The sequence below is a fragment of the Cryptomeria japonica genome, chromosome 6, assembly GCF_030272615.1.
Source record: "Cryptomeria japonica chromosome 6, Sugi_1.0, whole genome shotgun sequence".
NCBI classification, from domain to species: domain Eukaryota; kingdom Viridiplantae; phylum Streptophyta; class Pinopsida; order Cupressales; family Cupressaceae; genus Cryptomeria; species Cryptomeria japonica.
The window spans coordinates 14,833,649-14,853,611 of NC_081410.1; the positions used below are offsets into that span (position 1 = coordinate 14,833,649).

Genomic DNA, 19,963 nt, shown 5'->3' on the forward strand with positions numbered 1-19,963 from the left:
TCTGAGCCTGAAATACGCCAGGTTGTCTCTTTCCTTAATCCTAGCCTTGAAAGTTATTATGATTTTGATTATGGGGATTTTGGGAAAACAACTTGCATCTGGATTGATCATGGTCCTAACGAATTACCCCAGTTGATCATTTTGAGTGAAAATTTGCCTGAGTATGAGATATGCATGGTGAGGGTTTGCCTTTCTGTGTTTAAGGATGAATTTGCCCGACTGAGAACCATCACGTTTGCCATGCTCCTGTTGCACAACCTGAGAAATCATGTAAAGTCATGTACATATTTTGCTTCTTTGAGTCGTGTTGAGTCGAGGAGTCTTGTATATAGGTCTAGAGTAGGTTTTCTTTTCGTGTTTTTAGGTTAGAGGTTTTTTGAGACTTGTTCTTGATTTGCCTTGAGTCATTTGACTCATGATCTAGTGTGGCTCAGGTAGTTTAGTTGTTTGCCTTCTTTCTTTAGTTTGCTTTTGGTGTGCGCTTTAGCTTAGTTTGCTTTGGGTCAGTCCATCGGTCGTTTGCTTTAGTTTAGGTGTCTTGAGTGGGAGCCTCCATCTTGTGAGAAAGGCGTTTGTGTTGTTGCTCACACATTGGCTACATCCTGGATCTTATGTTAGACTCATTTCTTAGATATCCATTCATGAAGTGCTCAGAATCCAAGGTTGTTCCTCTCTAGCTTTATCATCTGTTCAGGACCTGTATTTGACTTGGAAGGGAATCATTTTCTATATCTTGATGCCGACATCTGTTGATTACTATATCTTCACACATTAATAGATTCCGAGTCATTATGGTTTTCAGGCAAAGCTGTGATTGGTGAAAAATCCAAAATCTAACTTCAGTGCCACCACAATCCTCAAACCCTAGTAAGCTTCACTGCTTACAAGCCAAAGGAATTGACGGAGTGAAAAAGCAATATCAAAAGAGAAAAAAAAGAAAAAAATGAGAAAATGAAAGAGAAAAAAAAAATGAAAATGATGAAATGAAATGAAATATCAAAATTGGCTAAGGGGAATATGCGGATAACTCCATCGGGGCTCTAGACGTCTGGCTGGCAATGGAGCAATGTTCGTGAGTTTGCGGCGATAACCTCGTCGGGACTATGGACGTCTGACTGGCAGCGAGGCTCTATCCAGGATGCTTTTGAAGTTCAGATAAACTACGTAGCTAATCACAGGGGAACCTGAAGGTCATAATTGTCTTGTCGAGAGGAATGAATACACTTGCACACACCTGGGTAATCAAAGACCAAGTGTCTAGATCCGGTTAAATATTTTCCTTCCACTTTGAGTACATTTTCTAGTCTCTTGACGAGCTAGGTTGAATTTTCGGGAGGTTCTAGGTGTTGATTGAGTCTTTATCTCTGAAATGTTTCAAGAACATTTATTCAAGGTGGTGCTAGATGTTGTGACTTTTTCACACATCGCCCAATTGCAAATGGGGACCCCTACTTTTTTTTGCTTTTTAGGGTTTGTTTTTAGTTTTTTTAGGGTTTTGTCAATTAGCCTTTGCATTTTGAGTGTCGCCAAGGGGATCACATGGATAGCAAGTCTGGCTTGAGTGAAGTCCTGATCCTGAAATTTGGCTAAGTCTGAAAGTCCTGATCCTGAAATTTGACGAGTCTGGAAACTATAAAACCTCAAAAAACTAGATTTTGCAATATAACTCCTAGAGGTCTGAAACCACTCTCAAACATCCTGATTGATCCTTTTTCGCGACATCTTCAGCAATTAGAGGCTTTATTCAAGACAAGATAAGGTACCCTTGGGTATTTTATTCTGTGTTTGATAGTGTACAAAATACACGTCAACACAACCCCTACGACTTGTCTACTTTCATTCATGGAGCTACAAGGGTGCATTTAATGTTTTTGCAAGGTTGTCATCAAGTGGAGTCGAGGGCCATGCTTATTTATGGTTACTTGATGGCCTTTGTGTCAGAACTGTATGCTCTAACTTTGGAATGCCAGGCAATCCACCTTCTAGAAGTACTTTTCTTCTTGGGATTGCCTTGTCAGGGTATGGCCAGGTTGCTTGCATGCAAACCATATCAAGTCTGTGCACCTCCCTGCTATCCCTGACTAACTTTCCTCTGTGCACGTTGGGGTCAAGGCTTCCTCTCCTTGACAATTGGTCTCTCCTCTGTGCACGCTAGGGTCAATATATAGGTTGTTAAGCCTCATTGCAAAGGGTTCTCTCCCTATTGGCTTGAGCTACTCTCTTCTCTTTCACTTCCCTTTAAGATTTGTATATTTTCTTGCATTTCTACAATTGTAAGTTTGGCCATTGGCCTGAGAATGAATTGAAATTATCATTCTTGCCTCCCTTCAACTTATGCATGTTGTGTATGTTTTCTTACCTTCATTATAAGTGTATGTTTTGTGGCTTTCTTTCACGTATATGTTGTGTTAACTTGTATCTGGGTGTGACTTGTGGGAAACCTTCTCCCCTTTTGGCATTCAATAAATTCTAACCTCCATGCATGCGTTTGGGGTCATTCATGCAACTGAAGTTTGTGCATCTCCCGGGTATTTCAATTGGTTCTTTGTGTCATTTCTAGGTGGGGAGAGAAACATCTCTTATCTTGGTACATCACCTCCTTTCATTTTAGCATTTCCTTCTTCCCTTTTCCTCTACAAGTTGTTAGGATAGGTTTAGAAGTAAAATTTGGAGTGTTGAGTTGGTTCAACACCTGCACTTGGATTGAGAAGGAAATCAGCCTTCTCCAGAGATTCAACCACCTTGCGCAAGGTCCCACATTTCGAGGTTGTTTCCATGTTTCACAAGGTTGTTGAGTTGATAGCTCAGCAAGGGTGCAAACTTTTATGACAATAGTTTTTGGCACGCCCGGTGAGACCCATCCTTCATCAGCAGAAGATTTGATGTGTTCTTCAATGTATTTAGCCTTGGAGGGGCATCTTTCAAGCACCTGGCCACTCTACTATCAATTTGGAAAATTTGTTGGTATGTTATTAGTCTTTAGTTGAGCAGATCGATTTGCTCTTTTAAGAATTTCATTAAACAAGTTCTACTTCTTCCAAATGCTTTAAAATGAATACATATCATGGGAATACCTTCTTTTCCCATCTATCCCATGAGCCTACTGGTTATTTTCCTTCTCATCAACAATATCAAACTAGAAATGCTCCTAGTTTCATCTCGAACAACATTGTTGCCACAAGGTGTCAACAAACCATTCTTACCAACAACCCCAAGAGGCCTATTTTGATTCCTCCCAGCATGCCCATCAAAATGTGAAGAGCCTGGAGGATGTCAGCATCAAGGATATAATGTTGAACTTCCAAGAGCAGTTAGAAGTTATTGAGCGGGAGCACGCATATAGTCTACAAAAAGTCAGCTTGCTTATCACGCTCAGCTTCAGCAACAACAGATGGAAGCCCAAAGACAACAACATGAGGACTTCCTTGCAAGGCAGCTTGCTTCTGCTAGGAAGGAGGAAATTAAGTAGCTAGCAGCCAGTGAGATGCAACTCATACAGGAGGAGGGTTATGCCCCTAAAGTTCCCAAATTTGAAATCCCAAGCTTCAAGCAAGGCAAAACTTCTAAGCCTTCAAATAAACCTCCTAGGTTTAAAATCCCAAGTTTCAAAGGAGCTCAGGCTGTTGTTTTATAAGAGCCTTCCCCTCTACAACCTCCCTTGCAACATCCTCTACCAGATCAATCTCCTTTTCTTGACACTATTTCACTCTTCAAAGGTGGACATGTTGTCTGGAAGGCGGATTGGCTTGACCATCAAGGAGGAGGGGAGGTGTTGTTTGCTAGTTGTGAGCTCCCTTATGCTCAACAAGATCAAATCTTGGACCTGCTGCAAAGGAAATTTGAAGATCATCTACAACAACAGGGTATTGAGCAAGAATGTGACAACAACATGGAGGAGCTGGTTAGATCAGCCCATGCGGTTGATCATTCAAAACATAAGTCAGTCTAAGATGAGAATGGTGAAGAAGAAAATATTTTTGATGTCTTACCTACTTTTGTTCCATTTTTCAGGGGATAGGATGGAGATTGATGCTCCTTTATGTTCAAGGGATGCGGTTGTTGCTACACATGTTGAGGGGGCCACAAAAAATGATGTTATTGCTACAGGCAATATGGGGAAAGGAAAGGATCATGCCATGAGTATAAGATTATTGCAGTTGGTTGCCAAGAGGAAGAAACAAAAACGGAGAGGCAATCTAAAGATTTTAGATCTTCCTATGAAGTGCCTCATAAATCTGAGGTCGGTGCTGATGAACTAAGTCTTCATTCAAGGCAAAGATGTTTCTTTTCGCGTTGGGGACAATGTGCCTAAGCTTGAATGTTTCACTAGGGACCAGCATATCGTGGATGGTGATCTTGAGCAGCAACATACATGTCAAAAGAGTAATTCTCTTGTTGCTCAAATTGATAGTATACTCAAGCTTCAAAGTTTTCTATTTGGTGCGCACGAGGAGCCCCCTTGTGCAAGTCAGGAAATAAGTATGGTATACTTTTTTTTCAACACCATGTGATTTTGAGACCTTTTCTTTTGATTTCAACTCATGTCTAGAGGAGGTTGGCTATTGTGGGCACAATGATGCCCCCTTGTATGAAGAGGGTGCCTTCTCTTTTGCAAGGGGTAGTTCTTTTGAGACTAACCTACTCCTAAAATACCCCCCCCTTGCAACTGTGTGTATGCTTGATGCTTCCCCGGATGTCTCAAATGCCTACATTTTGTAGCTTCCTTATGGTGGCAAGGTGAATGGTGAAGTGTTCTTTCACCATATAAGTAGTATGTATGGTTTGATGCATTTATACAAGAGACTTCAATTGTTGCAATTGGCTGGTGATTGCAACTATGGTATAAAGGAGATCAGCTCCTTCAAAAGATTCATCTTTGACAGAGGTAAATGCTTCAGTTGCCTCTTGTTGTAAATCAATGTAAATATTCAATTAGAGGTTGTTTTGCTTTCATAAGTGCTTTTTCACCTACAGCATTCCCCTTAAGAGAATGTATGCTCTTTTTTCCAGATTCCCTCTAGGTTCACAAGCACATGTTTTGGGTCCTTTCAGTGACTCAGTGCCCAATGGAAGCTCAAGGCTTCTAGATTTCACGCTTAGCAGGGAAGCATCCCACAATGGTCACCAAAATATTGTCATTTTATGATACCCTTGGTCCATGAGTGAGAACCAATCAAAGATACATTCCATGGACAAGCGCTGCCCCAGTTGATCAAGGACAAAACTAATGGAATCATGAGTGTTAATTTTTGTCTTGTCGGTAGCCAGGTTCCAAGGTTTTCCCTTCTTTATCCCAGAACCACTAGCTTCCAAGCTTTTTCCTTCATGACCCCAAAATCCCGAAACCCCCAAATTCCAAGCCTTTTCCTTCTTCCTTCTTGACCTTGAAATCCTGGAATCCCTAAGTTCCAAGCCTTTTCCTTCTTGACCCCAAAATCCCGGAACCCCCAGGTTCCAAGTCTTTCTCTTCCTTGAACCCGGAATTCCCAATTCTCAAGCCTTTTTCTTCTTGACCCCAAAATCCCAAAACCCCCAAGTTCCAAGCCTTTTCCTTAAAAAACCCGAAATCTCAGAACCCCCAAGTTAAAAGCCTTTTCCTTCATGATCTCGAAATCCCGGAACCCCCAGGTTCCAAGCCCTTTTCCCTTCCTTGAACCTGGAATTCCAAAATCCCAAAATTCCCAATTCTCAAGCCCTTTTCCCTTCCTTGAACCCGCAATCCCGGAATCCCGAAATTCCAAGTTCTCAAGCCCTTTTCCCTTCCTTAAACCTGGAATCCCGAAATTTCCAATTCTCAAGCCCTTTTCCCTTTCCTTGAACTCGGAATCTCGAAATCCCGAAATTCCCGATTCTCAAGCCCTTTTGCCTTCCTTGAACCCGAAATCTCTGAATTCCTAATTCTCAAACCCTTTTCCCTTCCTTGAACCCGAAATCCCAAAATTCCTAGTTCTCAAGCCCTTTTCTCTTCCTTGAACCCGAAATCCCAAAATCCCCAAATTCCCAATTCTCAAGCCTTTCTCTTCCTTGAACCCAGAATCTCAAAATCTTGGAATTTCTAGTTCCAAGCCTTTTCCTCATGACCCAGGAATCCTGGAACCCCCAGGTTCCAAGTTTTTCCCTTCTTGCCCCCGGAATCCTGGAACCCCCAAGTTCCCGACTCGTCTCCCCTTGCACTAGGACCCAACGTATAACTTTCGATGACTTGCAACACTTCTAGATGACATGATCAACACTCAAGGCTCTTAATGCTCTACCAACCCCCGCGACTTGTAAGTGTATGTTTTCTTACCTTCATTGTAAGTGTATGTTTTATGCTTTCTTTCACGTATATGTTGTGTTAACTTGTTCTTGGGTGTGACTTGTGGGAAACCTTCTCCCCTTTTGACATTCAACAAATTCTAACCTCCATACATGCGTTTGGGGTCATTCATGCAACTGAAGTTTGTGCATCTCCTAGGTATTTCGATTGGTTCTTGTGTCATTTCTGGGTGGGGAGAGAAGCATCTCTTATCTTGGTGCATCACCTTCTTTCATTTTAGCATTTCCTTCTTCCCTTTTCCTCTACAAGTTATTAGGATAGGTTTAGAAGTAGAATTTGGAGTGTTGAGTTGGTTCAACACCTACACTTGGATTGAGGAAGAAGACGGCCTTCTCCGAAGCTTCAACCCCCTTGCACAAGGTCTCACACTAAGGGGTTGTTTCCATGTTTCACAAGGTTGTTGAGTTGATAGCTCAACAAGAGTGCAAACTTTTGTGACAACAGTACTCATCGACATATCATTATGTGGAGAGTTCAGATTAATAAACTAAAGAAAGTAAATCATGAGCATTATAATGACACTTATTTTTCTACATTGTGTCCCTCTCTATTAAGATGATATTTATTTTTTAATATCCTATATATATGTATTTCCACTATCATTAGATTCATGATGTTTCATGTTGTTAAGTATTTTTAGTTTCTTGGCCCACATCTAACCACATTAAATTTATCTTAGTAAAGATTAAATCAACAAAGACTACTTACATAAATTGCTTTAGAATACATTATCTTTTCCCAAAAAAGCATAGTTTATCTTTCAAAAGATATCATTGCAACCAAAGCAGGATTTATTTTGAATAATGTGGCAAACTTAAGAAGCTTCATTTGGAATAAAAGAACCAAATGTTTCAAAATGAAGAAGTGAATTTCATTTATGCAACCTAAGTAAGAGCTGAAGGAAATGAATAACAAACCTCTTCAGGATATCCCAAGTCATAGACAAGCTTCTTAACTGTGCCATTATACGTCAATGTTTCAAATGTTTCAGGCTTATATTGTGCAAGTGTATAGTCCATGTCAAAACCAATTGCTACAATGCTCTTCATGTTAAGAGATCGGTTACAAAATATTCGTTTTCTCATATCAATATTATGACCAGATTCTTGTGATGTCCAAATAGGAAACTTCTGACCAAAATGATTTGCCACTTGTTGGTGCTCAAATAATGCATCACTGCTTTGGACAGTACCCTCCATTTTATCGACTACCTGATTCAACATATAACCTAAGAGATAAATATAATATAACATTAGCATAACAAAGAATATCCAAACAAATGGCAAGAACAAATCAACAAATGTGTTAAAGTTTGGCCAAACACAAATGTGACATATATTATTAGAACCTCAAGGCATTAAAGAGGGTATTCCACAAGCAGTTTAATCCCAAAAGAAATTAATTTCAATAACATCAAAAAGAAGACATAGAAATAACTATGCATGCTGTAGGCAGGGTGAAGTGTATTTATAAATAAGATAGGTAGGACACAATATATTACACTAGAAAAAGTAAAATGAGAATAGATTATAAAAACAAATCAGGAGCCTTGTTTCAATTTATCAACCATGCACATTAACCTTTTGATATTCCAAACAACGAGCTCCAAAACAAGTGTAGATGCCACTCTTATGGCCTCTAATTTAGACAAAAATTCTTGAACATTGGCAATTAGAATACAAATCCTTTTGGAAAGAGAAAATGTTGCCTTGTGATTCTTGAACATTGGCAATTAGAATACAAATCCTTTTGGAAAAAGAAAATGTTGCCTTATAAAACAGACATCGGACAAATTCACAATTTCTTGTAGCTTTCAAAGTGGATTAGTGCACAAGAAGAGAAAATGTGCATTTTTTTGACTTTGGGATAAGCTGATCATGGTAGACTTTGTGGTTTTAAACTGAATAAAAAAAAAATATTGGTTACACTTAAAACTAATCAGGTGCAGGCATCACCATGCAAGAACATATAATCATTAAAAGAAATGGATGTAGAGTCATAGAATAGGATAAAATCATGTCAAAAAATAAATGATTAAGACAAAAACAATGTATTAGATTTCATTAAATCATGAAATCATCTCAAAAGACACAATGATGAAGAGACTGCATAAGTCACAATTTGCAATGCAGTTATGGATATCGCCTTATGAGTTAGATCCCTGTAGAATTATATATGTCAAAAGATTTCATTCATCATTTTTCAACAAAATGATTCCAAAGAGAGGTGATCTGCATTAGCATGCACTCAATTCTTTTTAGTATCATTCTAAAGGACAGTGTCAAGGGAAATACCTATGACCCTAGTCTCTGAGTAGTTTCATACACAGACTTTTTCCAAACTATCAGTAAAAGATTATAAAAAATTCCTAGGAAGAATTATTACAAAATAACAAAATGCCTTTGCATTTCACAAAATATCCTAGTTGGTATCAAGTGGTCATGATTTTCAGCTTGCAGTTGTACCATGGACAATAGCCCTGATTTTTTGAACTAAATTAATATGAGTAGTTACTTCAGCACTAAATGCTCAAGCATTTCTTTCCTTCTATATATACCAAATAATGTAGGCCAGTTTGATTTGTTATATGTGATGGAGAATGGAAATTTCTGTCAAGATGCTGCTCCATCATTTAAAATCATGATCGATAGAGTTTGCCTTCTTCCCTTCAATTCCAAGTAATACATCAAATTCCTTCCACAGTTTTGTAGCCAGAGGGAAGTGTAGAAATAAGTGCAGAACAGATTCTGAGTTTCTTTTATACTTCAGAACTTCTGACAAATTGAAGGTCCAAATATACCTCTTTTTTGCAGATTCTCTAATGTTAAAATTTTTTATCTACAAACCATTGAAAAGGATTTTATTTTTGGCCTTGTGTGGCTGTCCCAATTTGATTCCATTGTCTACCAGTATGTTTAGATCTGTTATTGAATTTTTGATAAGCCAAATCAACTATCATTTTCCCTTTTACAAGCAATGATGTTCAGGAGCACCTTAGGCAATTATTTTATGTCCCGTAGGCTAGCGGGATGTTATAAGGGAAATAATTAAATATTAAACATAAGTTGCCAAAAGAAACTTTATGTTATATTATAAATAGGCAACTTATGTTAATCATCTAAAAAGTGTTCTTAAAAAAGAGGATCAAAAGGTGTCACTAGTAATGGGATCCAAAAGATATATTATATTAAAATACAATTCTAGTAATTTTACGTTTTTGAAGGAAAAAGAAAAAGAATATAAAATCTAATTGCAATCCCTCAAGGCCTATATAAGGAGGGGTTTGTGCTTCGAAAATCTACTTCTTACTAATTTTATCAATTTCTACTTTCTAGAGGATGAACATGAATTCTTTTGGCGAGGGGCAAAAATCCTTTCGCAAGATGGCTTCAATGACAAAACTCTACAAGCTATTTAAATAATTCCACAGTAGGATTACTCAATGCTAAACCATTTCGCAGATTGTCAATTTTGGTTGTGGGTTTCAGTTTGTTTGTGTGGTGTGGAATATTCAAAAAAAATATATATATATATTTTGGGTTTCTACTTCAACTTATAATATGAAGATATTGAAGAGTATTTATTTTTTAAGTTTGCTATAATTATCCATACCACTACTAGGGCTAGGGCCTGGCTCAATTGGCGAGAGTTTCCTATGGTAGGCACAAGGTCACAAGGTCTAGTCTTCCCCCCAACCCACATGGTACTGAAGGGCGTGTTGCACTAATATCACAAGTCACATTAAAAAGTTTACCGGGGCACTACAATTTATAGGGGGGGCTACCCTATTCCTACAATCTAAAAATGAATATTATACATACCATTACTAGAGCAATCTATAACATTGCTACAATAATCTATACAACTACTACAATGATTTGTTGTAATGTCCACTTCTCAAATGTAATATTGTTGTAATGTCCACTTCTCAAATGTAAGCTGCTACTGACCCTTAGCCTATTTTCCTAAGTTTTCTCATAGGCTATCAAGTTTTGATAAAGGGGAATAAGTTAAATAATTAAATTAAGTTGTCAAAAAGAGTACCTTTGATTAATATTTTAATTGAAATCTTACACATAATTATTTAAAAAGGAGTTTTAAATGTGCAGAATAAGTGTCACTAGGCTCATGGTGCTGAAAAGTGGTCATAAGGACACTTTATGATATTTTATTAATATATAAATAAATTGAAAAGAAAAAAGAAAAAAATGATTGTAATGTCCCCAAATCGGATTTGGTCTAATTTAACCATAATCAATCTATTTTCAAAATACTAATGACTTAAACTAACTTGATTAAGAATCAAGTCTATCTTACACGAGTCAAATCTGTGATATTTGATCTTTCTTTAATCTATCAAGTACTTGCTCACTTACCATATTAAATAACCAATCTTATTCTGATTCATATAAATCCTTTACGCATTTATTAATTATTATTTGTATAAATTATTGCATGATATTACAAAGTAACTTCTAAAGTATTATGTAACCTTAACTATTTTATTAATATCTATTATTATTAATACCTATATTTACACATCGTTATATTACTCTTATTCTGATTTGAGTATATATATATGAACTAAATAGTATTATCAATTATTTATGGATTACTAGTATCCTTTTATATTATTACTATACAACTAAATAGTATTACCAATCATTTATGGATTTACTAGTATCCTTTTATATTATTACTGTATACTTTTATATTATAGTAATGTGTTTAGGGGCTGATATTGGCAGACAGATCTGACGCATGTCAGATCTGGTCTGCCACTGGCTTGATATCCTTATTAAATATATTGCACTCTATGTTAATATTTTCATTAATATTAACTTCTGCATGGAAACATTATTTCATATGTATATATATTTATAGATTCATATACTTTCATCTATTTTCAGATATTATTAATATTTGTATTATGGCCTGTAACCGCAGAGCTTAATATATATATTACTGCTTGTAACTGTATGTATTACCACTAAGGACGAGGATATTACTAGCTGTAACTTAATCATAGTTCGGATCTGATTATCATAGATTTTAGTATGCTTAAATCTCCCTTCCTATTTGATGATGCTCAAACACTTATTTATCTCTTGACTAGCTTACATTAGATAGAATACCTATTTTTTTTCTGATAGAGACTTTATATATCAAAGTTCCCAGACTCGGACTCGGCTCGGACTCAGCAAGGCCGACTCGACTCGTGACTCGGCTATGACTCGGCAACGACTCGGCAAAATAAAAAAACCCTTGAAATCAAGAGATTTTTAGCAATTTAAAACTTGTTTCATGCACCCATTATTGAATAAAGCCCAATTATAATGTGTGCTAGCTTGTTATGCCATGAAAGGCATGTTGGTAGAGTATCTACTTGTTTGGGGCTTCTGTTTAGTATTTTCTTTGGCCAAATTGAAATTTTGGGAGCACCAACATGAGACATCATGAACATCTTCACTTGGAAACTGTAAGGAGTGCTTGTGTATGCTAGCATTAAATAGTGTGCTTGTTGAACTTAGGTTTTACCTTGGGACTATAGTTGACCTTGGTCTTTCTTAGACCTCTTAGTTTTTAGGCTATATATATGTTGGATGGAAGGGAGAATTGTGAGGTCAAAAGGGTTTGAAAATATGCTCCTCAGAGACATGTCCCTTGCCAAAAATAACCTTGTGCCCCATGGGGGGATTTTTGGGATGTGGGGACAAGTAGGAAATGTCCCCAACTCACCCGCTTTTTTCAAAATTTTAAGAAACATCCCTATTGTGAGGTACTCACACATTGCCCCATTGCAAATGAAGACCCCCACTTTTTCCTTTCTAGGGTTAGCTCTTTTAGTTTTGTTGTTGGTCGTTTTAGTGTATTAGCCTTTGCATTGAAGGGATTGAGTTTCTCAAAGGTCATCAAATCAGGTGGATCTCCTCAAGGTGGAGTGAAGGAGGTTAGGTCAGTTGAGTGATTAGGGATTATTTAGATCATTCCTAGGGTTTTTGTGTACTATTTGGTCACGCTTCAAGTTGCTAAATCAAACCTTGGTTGAATGCATAGTGTCCTCCTAGGTCTCGTCCCTTACATCAAGGTCAGAGTGAACTTGCCTTAAAAGTCCGGAATGTCATCCTGATCCTGAAATGGCCTGAAATTTGACTAAGTCTGGAAATTTGAAGGATCCTCCAAAAACTAGATTTTGCATTATAACTCATGGAGGTCCGAAACCACTCTCAAACATCCTGACAATATATATGGAATATAACTTAAAGTATAAGTTTCTTATACTTAAATGTTATATTCCATATATGAATCCTGGCGGAGAAACTGACTTGTCAAACAAGTGAAAACATTGACCTGTCGTGGCCGAGTCTTGGAGCCTGGACTCGCCGAGTTTTGCCATAACTCACCTGACTCGCGAGTCAGGCGAGTTTTGGTCAAAACTCGCCGAGTCCGAGTCCCGAGTCAACAAAACTCGCCGAGCTTGGCTCGACTCGCCAACTCGGCGAACTCGCCTGAATCGCGGCGAGTTTGGGAACTCTGTTATATATATATATATATATATATATATATATAGTCTTTCACTTATATTTCGTATATTATTATAAATCTTATTGATATTATCTCAGTCTATATATACAGGTATACATCTGTAGGAATAGCTTATTAGTGCATGCCATGTTTTGGTCTATTACTCCTAACAGTATTCATTGTGCAATATCATAAATAAACATTAATTCTAGGGGTAGGATACAGCATATCAATCTGCTGCTACCAATAATGTTGATATAAAGTAAGGACTGCCAATAAATCAATCCAACTGTTCTTATTATGATCGATCTATACTGCAGTTGATATCATTACCAAACCGCTGTCTTCTCCTTGATCGATGCCTTTACTTTTCCCGTCCTAACCTATTTTATAGTCTCAGATTGATAGAAAAGTTGTGTCTCTTCTAACCACACAACCCCCTAAAAGGTGACGTCTCTTGATAATTACAATTTTATTTGTGAATCGCTGCCATAGGGATACCTTTTCATGACCGTTGCTAATTTGTGATTAGTATAACAATCGCCGCCCCTTCATATAATTGTCTTTGTTAAATATAACCATCGTAGCAATTGGTCTTCATTATTAATACTATCTAGATTGCTGCCTTGTAATAAGACCGCTGCTCTCTTTTAATGCATGTATTAATAATTAATGGTTGCAAAGGCAGACAGATCTGACGATCTGACACTAACTATGTGTTTGCTAATGGCTTAATCAATAGGATGTAGCCAATAGGAATTACCTTCAGGTATGATAAGTATTCATTGTTATGCCAATAAGGTTTTGCCTACGAGACCTTCATGAGTACTTGTGTGACATCAGTATTATGGTCACCGATTCAGTATGTTCTCCAGTTTTTATTCCTTGCTCATGGGAATGGGTGGATATCAATTCCTTGTCTTCACCACTTTATCTTAGTCTCTATGTTTCATAGTTATCTTTACTCGTATGCACTCATCGGATATTTATTTTTATTATTATTTATTTATATTACTTATATTATTATTATTTGATAAATATGAATTTAATATTAAGCAATATAAAATTTATGTTAAATCTTATTTGTTATTAATAAATAATGATCATATATAACATAAATAATAATCATAACAAATAATAATAAACATTAATACTTATATATTAGAGGAAAATCGTGAAGTCTCATAAATGAGATGATTTTCCAATATTATTAAATGTTTTAATTATCGTATTTATTTAATCACAATAATCCAAAAGAGGGGTTATGACAATGATATTGCTAAAAATAACAAAAAAAAGGGAAAAAAGAACACTTTTTTCCAAAAATAGCTCTGAAAAGATTATAAAAGAAGGTTTGGTCTTCAGAAGAAGGCTTATTGTTGAATTTTCATTGTTTTCTTAAAAATGAATCTATTCTTGTAACTAGCTAAGGATGAAAACCCTTCTAGTTGGATGTGTGGTTTCACTCTAGAATCACCATTGTGTTGAAAGTTGTAGATTGAGTTTCAGATTTAGTGGGTATTTTGGAACTGTGGTTTGTGGTTTTAACTTGGGCTTGCAAATAGTTTTGGGGTTTTATGTGGATTCAATGTTTTATGTGATTTATATATTCTAGAAAATAAATAAATAATACTGTGGTGCGAATTTGATTGTGTAGTGGTTTGTGTTGTGTGAAATGCAAAAATATATGTATATGTATATGTATATGTAATGCATTTGCAAAGAAAATCTATCACTGAATTTTTGAAGTGGCTAAGTGCCCTTGTAGGAGCCATACTTCTAGTGGGAAGTGTTGTACTTATCTCGGAAGGAACATTTGATGATTTATTATTATTTCAAGTGTTGCAACTTGCAACAATCTGAAAATGCAGCAATACAATCTACTCGACAACTATAGGTTCAATGGCAGTTTAAAAGTGGTGGTCTCAAAGGATAAAGGTTACAAATTTCTAATTTTTAATGTGAAAAACCAAATTGTAGAAAAATTAAAAAATCATCGATTTGGGTTGGAATTAATAGTGATGTATCAGTTGATTGATTCAGCTACAAAACTTGTTCATCTCTCCAACTTCTTTTTGGGTAATTATTTTATGATTTTCAGTTTCATGTCAACTATTTTACGAAAAGCTCATTTTTAGAATAATAAAGAAAAGTATCTAAACTGATTCAAATATGATTGTAAATGAAATTCATTTCTCATTGTGATAATCTAGAAAGTATACCGCCAGATTCTTTCTTTTTTGAATATTTTCATTGTATTAAATCCTTGGACAATAGTACTGCCGGATCCCATTTAAATTTCTATCATTCTCCACCTTGCATGGTGTGAACCGGAATCAGGTGAGTTGATTAACTTCATTCACACTCACTATCAGCTAATTTGTCTAGAGCAATTCTATGATTATTTTAAATTGTAAGTTGATCGACTTGCTGCCAACACTTTTCAAATAATTTTCATTGTATTAAATCCTTGGACAATAGTACTGCTGGATCCCATTTAACTTTCTATCATTCTCCGCCTTGCATGGTGTGAACCGGAATCAAGTGAGTTGATTAACTTCATTCACACTCACTGTCAGCTAGTTTGTCTAGAGCAATTCTACAATTATTTTAAATTGTAAATTGATCAACTTGCTGCCAACACTTCTCAAATAATTTTCCTGTCCTTGTTCTTACTTCATATGCTCTCACCTTGAGCCCATTTTGGGAACTAAGTGATCAAAAAGAGTAAAATTGAGTTCATTTCATAAAAATATTGGGATTTGAGCTAACACAACACAGGGTTATTGTACTGTATGACTGCCACAATACCATGTTATAGTTGCATATTTCGTTAGTTTGTTGTGTTTTCCAAGCTTGTGCGATTCCTTTGGATTTCCAATATTTAATATAGTTAGTATGAAGATTTTTCAAGTTTGTTGTTGTTGGTTATTGTGTGAAGTTTTAATTTTGAGGGATATATTGATTTGTATTTGCTAAGTCAAACTTATCAGTGTTATTTCTGCTTGTCAGCTGGTTGTAGCACCTTTTGATGGCTGTATATATCCAGGATTTCATTATAAAAATGCTTGTTGAAAGCTTATCAAAGGAACGTTATTGCTGGTCTAAGATTCCCTGTATTAGTTAATACATCATTAGCCACCCAATATCAAGGTTATTATTTACTACTTTAACCTAGGTACGTAGCTTATTTTGAGGTTTAAATGGGCTTTTAACCCTTGCAACTTCATCATCAGCACATTCATACACTTGGTAATTGGGATCATGCCATTTTGGGACTGCTACACCCCTCAAAACTTACAACAGCAATCTGAACAGCTGTATATTGAACTATATATTGGAGAATATTTGCAAGGTTCTAACTTATTTGTTTCTTAGTTGATTATAGGGAGATTTTGGTATTTTGTTGCTGCTAAATATCTCAAGAATTTAGCTCTAACTGGTCAATGATTTTTGCTAACACATTCAAAGATTTACCATTGACAATACAATTTTCAAGTATAAAAACTCCATTATAAACACTGGATGGTTTACCACTAGTAGTGTTGAAATCATTGTATAATTTTGAACATGTTACCATCAAATAGTAATTGCATTTGATATTGCAAGTAGATCCTAGATGGTTTGCCCCTAGATCCATTTTAAATTTGCATATCAGCATTTGCCAATTTGGCATTGATCTAGGTCCACTTATCTGCCAATTTGGCATTGGTCGAACATGTAGTTTGTAAACAAGCAATTTAGCTTTGACTATTTGCATATCACTATTTGCAAATTTGGCATTGATTGTAAACTGGATGGCTTGCTGCCAGTGAAATTGAAATTGATTGCTTATTGTCCACATCTCAGTTTTCATATGCTCTCACCTTGCCCACATTGGGATCTTGCTGATCGAAAAAGAACCTAGGGTTTGTGTTGATTGTAAAAATTTGAAGCAACAGCATGGTGTTATCTCCAATGCCTTTTTCTGGATATCATTGCACGTAGAGGCAATAGTTGAAACTGAAAGACATATATGAAGCACAGTACATTAAAGAGTCATTTGATTAGCTATTTGATCAAGATTGAAAGAATTTAATCAGCTTTAATGAGACCCACTAGTGTGAGTGAGTGAGTGGATGGGAACCAATCCTTTTCACGGGAGAATCAATATATCAGTGTTAGCTAATATACACTAGTACCATCTTCCCCTGAAATATAGAAAATGCCCTTGCAGTCTTGTATTGCAGTCACCAAACATCAGTTAAAACTTTCTAAGGGAAAGAAAAACACACTAAACAGCTATGTTTATCTTGCCTCCAGTTGAGGCTTTTAGGTACTCGGCCAATCTTAAATAACTGCTAATAGAGAATTTTCAGTCCTTGAATGCCTGTTCTTAGCCTCTACATTGCTCACATGTTTTATTGCAAAGAAGTTTCAGTTTTACAATTGTTGTACCCTTGTCATGTTGCTGGTCTTGAAATATTAGGCCTGGAACTACTGTTATCAGTCATGAAGCTGTAAGTTTGCACATTTTAAAAGAGTTTCATCACTAGATGATGTTGAAGAAAATTTCAGCTGAGGAGAATAACCATTTCAGCCACATTTGTTCTGATTTTAGTTAAATTCCAGGAGGTTTGTGGCTGTTGTAACTTGTTTCCAGGCCATACACAGTCTGATTTGCATCATATTTTGGAAGATGCAACAAGCAACACCATTGAAGAGTCCACTGGAACTCAAAGATTTTGTTATGAAGCTCTATTAAGTGTTCTGGGATCTTAATCACATAGAAGGAACTGAGTGGTGCAACAAAAACAAGGTGGTGAGTACATGTGGCAGCCTTTGGTCTTGTGACAGTTTATGGATATTTTCATGCATCAACAAATCGAAGGGGATCATCTTAAGGGTGAGCTGCACTCCTTGTCTAATACTATCTGGGATTGGAAGGAAACTCTTTGAGATCTCATCACAGAATTTTCAAAGCTTTGTGTTATGGATCATGCACACTTGTTGGCCAAATTGTTTCCCAACTTGTAAGAGTTGCATACAATCATTGTGGGTAATGGAGTTGGGGAATGTTGTACTTGTTGGCCCAAGTTGTTTCACATGACAGGCATGGGATCCAAACTCTATTGTGTGCTATATCATGATCCATAGCTTGGGCACGATCTTGCTTGATTATCTCAATCCACAATCACTTGAGGGCAAACAATTTCAAGAAGGGAGGACTGTCATGTCCCCTTTTCAAAAATACCACCATAGAGAATTCCTCTAGCCTATCCCCATTTCCCATGGCCTAAAAAGTAAAGCAAGGGATATTATTTAAGTTGAGCCCGTTAGTTTTATATTTAAATGGAAATTTATTATAACATTATTTTATTTAATTAATAGTGTTTTTTAACACTTAATTATAAAGAAGTATTTTTATATACTTTGGAACTAAATTATTAATCAAGGGTCCAATTTGGAAAGGTTTAAAAGAAGGGTTCCTAGCTTCATTTGGCATCTAGCATTCACTTTGGCATTTCATTCAATTTCCAAATTGAGCATTGCATTCATTCTACTCATCCAAGGATGAAAACCCTTGGCTTATTTCAGAAATACTTAAGGACAAAAATCCTCTTGGATTTCCATTTTGGAGGTGAGGATGAAAACACTCATTTTCAATCATTGGCAATTCCAAATGGGAGTTGCATAATATGTTTTTTGGTAGATTGTGTGGATTTATACGTTTTCACAAAAGGGCATTTGCAAGCAAATCATAAATCGCTATTTTCAAGTTTATTTGATTCATCCACCTTAAGTGCCACACTTTAGGAGGTCATTATATTTATCTATTGGCAAATTTCAGGGTTTGTTACTGTTTGAAAACATTATTTACATGATTTCAGTCTATCATGCCTTTCCTAGAGAGGTGAACCAATATTTTTGACAACAACCAGCATTGACTGTTGGCGCATTATTAGCGGCGAGAGACTTAATTGTCTATGATTGTCGACTTAATTTATAGGCCGACTTAAGTAAGTCGGCACTCTTCAAATTGAAGAGTCACCCTCCTTGTAAAGGAGGACGACTCATGTGAAGGGTTACGATACACAAATAAGTGTTGAGGATGTCTTCATTCTTGAAACAGTATCGAATACACTCTCACATATCGCTCTCCTTCACTCAGCATTATTACTTCAGCAGGTCGATACTTACATCAAGGTGTGATTGGATATATGCTGCTCTTGACATGCGATACCTGTGAAAATACAACATGGTATCAGATCTAGACTGGGTGTAATTCCCTCACCGGAATACCCAGGAAGGAATAGTTTAATGATATATCGCTGAAATGTGAACTTTGAAGTTCATAGTCACGGCGTAAGGAATTTATAATGCTTGGAATTCTCTCATTCCAACGGAGTCTTATCAACAGTAATATTCGAAGAAAGACATTTTTGCTGGCTTCCTTAGCTAAGAAAGTTATCGACCGAAGTTTATAAATCGTGTGGACATAATCTTTCCGGCACCTTCCAGTCTATGCGGATGGAGAGTATAAGACCTGTGTTTGTTTCCGTTCATGATAATATTCTCTTTTAGATTTTGGTATGATATTATTTGGCTTGAGCAGGATTATTCCAGAAGTAGTGCAATATCCTGTTCGGTGTGTCAATTTCTGTAGAGGTGCACAGTTATTCCTTGTCGCGACTCTCTTGTTGAATATCCCTAAGCAGTTGCACATATTCGTTACGGGTTTATTTGATGGACTTTAAACTATATGAATGTGATATTATATTTAATGTTAGGCATTTGATGTTATCACACTTTTAGATAATACATTTGATGTTTGGCATAATATTATTATTATTATTATCAGCTGAGGGAATAAATTATTGAACATTGCAAAGGTCAAGTGGTGTATTAAACTGTGGAGGCCGAATCTATCTTCATCACCCGATGTTATTAGTAGCAGACAGTTACATCGGTTTGCAATATTTGTCTTCTCCATTTGGGCTTATTCAGAAAGGCCGTTAGTATGAGGATAGTATGATTTGCAATGAGACTATTCTGTTTGATGTGGTGTTCTTGCTGGTCGGAAAGAAGCTGGAACGCCCCCTCTAAAATTTGATTAAATACCAGGTTTTGAAGTATTTT

At 36.4% G+C, this 19,963-nt stretch overlaps 1 protein-coding gene across 6 annotated transcripts in view; it reads right to left on the bottom strand.

Annotated features, from left to right (window-relative positions):
* The window catches only part of LOC131048035 (uncharacterized), a 298,163-nt gene that overhangs the window by 259,493 nt on the left and 18,707 nt on the right, over positions 1 to 19,963 (bottom strand). For 2 of the 6 annotated variants that reach the window (XM_059207094.1, XM_059207095.1), the window contains exon 2: positions 7,237 to 7,526. In XM_059207094.1, coding sequence (XP_059063077.1) covers positions 7,237 to 7,526 — 290 coding nt within the window. Of the gene's footprint in view, positions 1 to 7,236; positions 7,548 to 19,963 lie in introns of all 6 variants that reach the window. The other 4 variants (XM_057981866.2, XM_057981864.2, XM_057981863.2 and 1 more) reach the window with 2 other exon arrangements.